Source organism: Dipodomys ordii, unplaced genomic scaffold, assembly GCF_000151885.1.
Source record: "Dipodomys ordii isolate 6190 unplaced genomic scaffold, Dord_2.0 Scaffold106, whole genome shotgun sequence".
In the NCBI taxonomy this organism is placed as follows: domain Eukaryota; kingdom Metazoa; phylum Chordata; class Mammalia; order Rodentia; family Heteromyidae; genus Dipodomys; species Dipodomys ordii.
The window spans coordinates 7,537,161-7,542,162 of NW_012267322.1; the positions used below are offsets into that span (position 1 = coordinate 7,537,161).

Consider the following 5,002-nt stretch of genomic DNA (forward strand, 5'->3'; position numbering starts at 1 on the left):
TCACAGACTTTCCTGCCCAGGCTGGCTTTGAACCACAATCCTCAGATCTCAGCCTCCTGAGTAGCTAGGATTACAGGCATGAGCCACCAGCGCCCAGATAACAACAGAATCTTTGTGAGCACGGATTTGGGTATCTGGGGACAGAATCCCAAAGGGCCCCATTCCAATGTTGCTGTCGGTTATATCATGTACACGACAATGAAGGCTGATATAACTGTGATTAAGAAGCTGCTTTGTCTCAGAAGTCATGCACAACATGCTGGTGTGCCAGTCAAGGATAGACCTTAAACCTGCCTATGGGCCCATTAAACTAAGGGAGCTGAAAGACTAGCAGTTGGTTGTAGCCTCCACAGTACAAAGTAAAAATAGCACATGCAAGTTCATACAATACCTAACTGATGTGTTAATACTACACTTTATTACAGAAGAGTTGCCTAGCCAAGTCCTTGAAAAGAGATTCCAGAAGAAGATGCTGGTTAGGCAAAAATAGTTCTGCCCCTAAAGACTTCCAGTGAAACAGAATGTGCAAGTGGGAGACAGTGACATGGATCAGCATAACCCAGTATAGGCCAAGACAGTGCATGATTTTGTGTATTTTCAAGAAGAAAGTTTAATGAAAAAGAATTTTTCAGACCAGTCTCACCAACCAGGCTGGCTTCAAATTTTTCCCTCTGCAAGATGTAGATCATTTGTGCAATTCTGATATGGTGATGTTACAATGAGTCAACAAAAAAGACTAATGCCTTTTAATTTTAATGAAAAAGTAAACAATCCACTTATTGAATTACAATGTCAAGAAAAAGGACCTAGTCTTACAGCGATTTTACATTAAAAATTGAGCTTCTGAAGCCCTGATGTTTCCGAGGTATTCACACTCCCTCATACAAATCTACTGCTATCAGCAATTGTGCTATGACAGAAGATAGAAATGTAATGCTTTGTCTTTAGTCTGTATACTCACCAACATTTCACCCACAGTGCCCAGAGGTCACCAGGATTTATGCATGGCAAACCAGTATAGATGTTTAGATAGAGAAAACTTTTCCAAGTTACTGTTCCTTTTCTATTGCCTCATCTTCTACGAAGGCGCTGTACCCACCCGCATGATTCTGAACAGTGTGTTGATGTTGTTGCTTCGGATGGCATCCCGACAAGCAGTGATCACTTGGTTCTTTGGTTTTCCAACTGTATGAGAAGCATCAAGTTTCAGTATTCCCCAAGATTATTAAAAATTAAATTATTAGGGACTAGGAAAGTGGCTTCATGCTTGCCTAGCATACATGAGGCCCTTGGTTCAATTCCACCATACCACATCAACAAAAAATAAAAGAAATAAAAGAAAAAAAATTTTAAGTTTTTAAAAATGTAAACGAGTGGTCTCTTTTGAAACAATATAAAAGTAGGGTAAAAAAAGAGTTGCATATACAAATTTTGCTATTCTCACTGTTTGAGAACTTTGTGAGGCAATTTATCACAAAACAAACACAGAACATCTCAAACTAGAAACCAAAACAGGTTTAAACTTTTAAATTGTGCACTTAACTCATCAATGTTCAGAAAGCTCCATTAAAATGGCGCTTTTAAGGCTATATACTTTCTTTGGGGTATATGCACTGTTTTCTTTAAAGGATGCAGTAAGATCTTAGGGGGAAAAAAAGGCCTAAAGGCTTTCCTTCTCTATAAAAGTGTCTAGAGACCAAGTGCCTGTGGTTCATGCCTGTAATTCTAGCCTTTAGGGAGACTAAGGATGGGAAGAGGGTCATGGTTCCAAACCAGCCTGGGCTTTTCTGAAAAGTCCATGAGACTTTGTCTCTGCAGAGGGAAGCTGGACTTGGCACATACATGTGATCACAGCAACCATAGCAGCTCAGGGCAAGAAGCAAGATCCTATCCTAAAAATAACCAGTGAAAACTAGGGTTGAAGGCATGATTCACCTGTATCACACCAGTCCCCTAGTACATCCCTCCTCCCAAATAAGAAAGAAAGAAAGGTCTGGAGCCTAATTAAAGCCAAACATCAGGCTGGCTTACTGGAAATTCAAGCAATGGGACCAACTTTGGAGTACTGAAAGTATACTATGAAGAGACTTACCACGTAGACGCCCTGCTCTTTGTATTGCTTGATTTACTGCTTTAAGGTTTCCTAACAGTTCTGTGTGATTATTGCAGCGAATTTTATATCCATTTAGCAAGTCTTTGTTAAGATCATAGAGTTCCATATAGCGACTTTTCATTGTTTTCCTGTAGAAACGAACAGGTATGTAACACTGGCACTTGTAAACTTCTTACATTCTTTAAAAACCCATTTTAGGCTGGGAATATGTCTTAATGGTAGAGTGCCTGTCTAGCATGCATGAAGCCCTGGGTTCCATTGCTCAGTACCACATAAATAGAAAAGGCCGGACGTGGCACTGTAGCTCAAGTGGTAGAGTATTATAATGTTGAGCAAAACAAGCTTCAGAGACAGTGCCCAGGCCCTGAGTTCAAGCCCCCTGACTGGGGGGAGGAGAGTTAACTATATTTTCATTAAAAAGAAGTAACTACTAAAGTCTGCTTTGATATACATTGACAGTTTCCATCAATATATCCTATGTCTTCCAAATAAATAAGAGGCTTTTCTTGGTGATTGTAAGAATTAAGTTCCCTGGATTGATGGGTGGAGTAAAAAAGTGTACCTTTAAAACCAAGCTAATCACTACACAGCAATAAAAATTATTAAAATTTTGCAATGGAAAATGCTAAATGCTGACAACTGGCTCTCTGGTGGATTACAGTTACTTTGGAAAGTTATTTAGCATTTTCTTCCAAAGTTAAAGCTAACACTTGCTACTTAACTAAGAAGTCTTCAAAGAGGTGAAAAACAAGAAAAGCCAGTATGCAAATATATCACTACGTTATTCACAATCACCAAAGTTGGGAAACCATCCAAACGTCCATTAATGGATGAATGGATAAACAGATTACTACATATTCTTACAATGGAATGAAAAAAGTTTCTCTGTGCTCTTGTGTGTCAGGGGAGATTCCTGTACTCTCACTGCTCTAGAATACATCTGTTACACTGCTGGTGCAAGTCTGCCTTGTGTCCACTTGGGGATTTGCTATGGTTTTGTCCCCCAAAGGTTAGTCTGTTGGAAATTTGTCCTCAGTGTGGTGATATAGTAGATGGTAGTAGCTTGAAAAGGTGGGGCCTACTACAAGGTCACTGGGTCACTCATTGGAGTTGATATTAAGGTAGTTCTGGATGGACCCTGGCTAGTTCTCTCTTGAGGGTTGTTATAAAAAAGCAAGACAGGTCAAACCCCAGTAACTGTCACAAACATAATAAAAGTACTGGTCTTTGCCCTTCTTTCTATCATGTTGTGTTATTCTTTCTCACGCTCATGCCATGAAGCATCATGAACAGAAACAGGGAGGCAGGCCCTTGGGAGAACTAGTGCCATGCTGTTTGGACTTTAAGCAAAACTTCTTTATAGATCACCTAGCATTAGGTACTTCTTTGCAACAGCGGAAAACAAATACAGAGTTCTTCTGAACATGACTTTGAATATTCTTTTTTTTTTTTTCGGCCATGGGTCTTGAACTCAGGACCTGGGTGTTGTCCCTGAGCCCTTCAGCTCAAGGCTAGTGTTCTGCCACTTGAGCCACAGCGCCACTTCCGACTTTGAATATTCTTGTACAAGTATCCTGGCTTATATGTGCACAAAAGAGTGAACTGCAGAGTCATGGAATACATATTTTCAACTTTGCCAGTAATGCCAGGTTATTTTTCCAAAGTTACTGAATTAACTTAAGAGTCCCACAAGTAACATCTGAGAGTCACTATTCCATATTGTTCACATGTTGAACTTTGCACCCATCCTAACCATGGTAAATACTCACATGTCCCCCATTAGACGTGCATCCTCAGCTCGGACCAGCAAACTTCGGATCAGATTAGAATTGTCAGCCATGTCAGCACTGAGTTTTTGATGCACTGAATGATACTCATCCACCTGGAAGCAAACACTTGGGAATTAAAAGGGTCTCACAAGCTTGTTCAAAACTAGACAGTCTGAGAAGGCTCAGGCTCTGCTCTTTCCCCTCTTCACTCATTCACTGCCTATTATTTCATCACCTCGTCAAGAAAATAGTCTTTTTTTTTTTTTTTTTGTAGGTTATGGGGTTTGAACTCTGGGCTTGGGCGCTGTCCCTGTGCTCTTCAGCTCAAGGTGAGCGCTCTGCCGCTTGAGCCACAGTGCCACCTCCAGTTTTCTGGTAGTTTATTGGAGATAAAAGTCTCACAGACTTTCCTGCCCGGGCTAGCTTTGAACCATGATCCTCAGATCTCAGCCTCCTGAGTAGCTAGGATTATAGGCATGAGCCACTGAGGCCCGGCTCGAAAATAGTCCATTCTTAATCTCCGCAGTGATGGCACTTGTGGCAGGTTCCTCCCAGGGCAACATCAAGAACACTAGCAACACACATTAACAATGTAGGGATTTTTGGAATGATCTCATTGTGCTTTTTTGTTTGGAATGAGGGGCCGGAGAGCGGGGAAGAGGGAGACTGGAAAGCAACTAGAATAAATAAGATGAAAGCAGATAATAAAAGAGAAGACAAGCTGGGCGCTGGTGGCTCACGCCTGTAATCCTAGCTACTCAGGAGGCTGAGATCTGAGGATCACGGTTCAAAGCCAGCAGGAAAGTCTGTGAGACTCTTATCTCCAATTAATCACCAAAAAACCAGGAGTGGTACTGTGGTTCAAGTGGTAGAGTGGAAGCAGAAGAAGCAGGAAAAGAAGAAGCAGAACCAGGCCCAGAGTTCAAGCCCCACAACTAAAAAAAAAAAAAAAGAGAAGAAGAAGAAGACAAAGAGTAACAGGAAAATGTTGATATATAATTTTTTTTTGGGGGGGGTCCAGTCAAGGGGCCTGAACTCTGGGCCTGAGCACTGTCCCTCAGCTCTTCAGCTCAAGGCTAGTGCTCTACCACTTGAGCCACAGCGCCACTTCCAGCTTTTT

At 41.4% G+C, this 5,002-nt stretch overlaps 1 protein-coding gene across 1 annotated transcript in view; it reads right to left on the minus strand.

Annotated features, from left to right (window-relative positions):
• Positions 1-723: 723 nt before the first annotated feature.
• Positions 724-5,002, minus strand: part of Bbs2 (Bardet-Biedl syndrome 2) — a 23,343-nt gene continuing 19,064 nt past the window's right edge. The window contains exons 13-15 of the mRNA XM_013027891.1: positions 3,883-3,995; positions 2,093-2,241; positions 724-1,185 (exon numbers count right to left, since the gene is read on the minus strand). Coding sequence (XP_012883345.1) covers positions 1,079-1,185; positions 2,093-2,241; positions 3,883-3,995 — 369 coding nt within the window. The 3' untranslated portion in view covers positions 724-1,078. The remainder of the gene's footprint in view (positions 1,186-2,092; positions 2,242-3,882; positions 3,996-5,002) is intronic.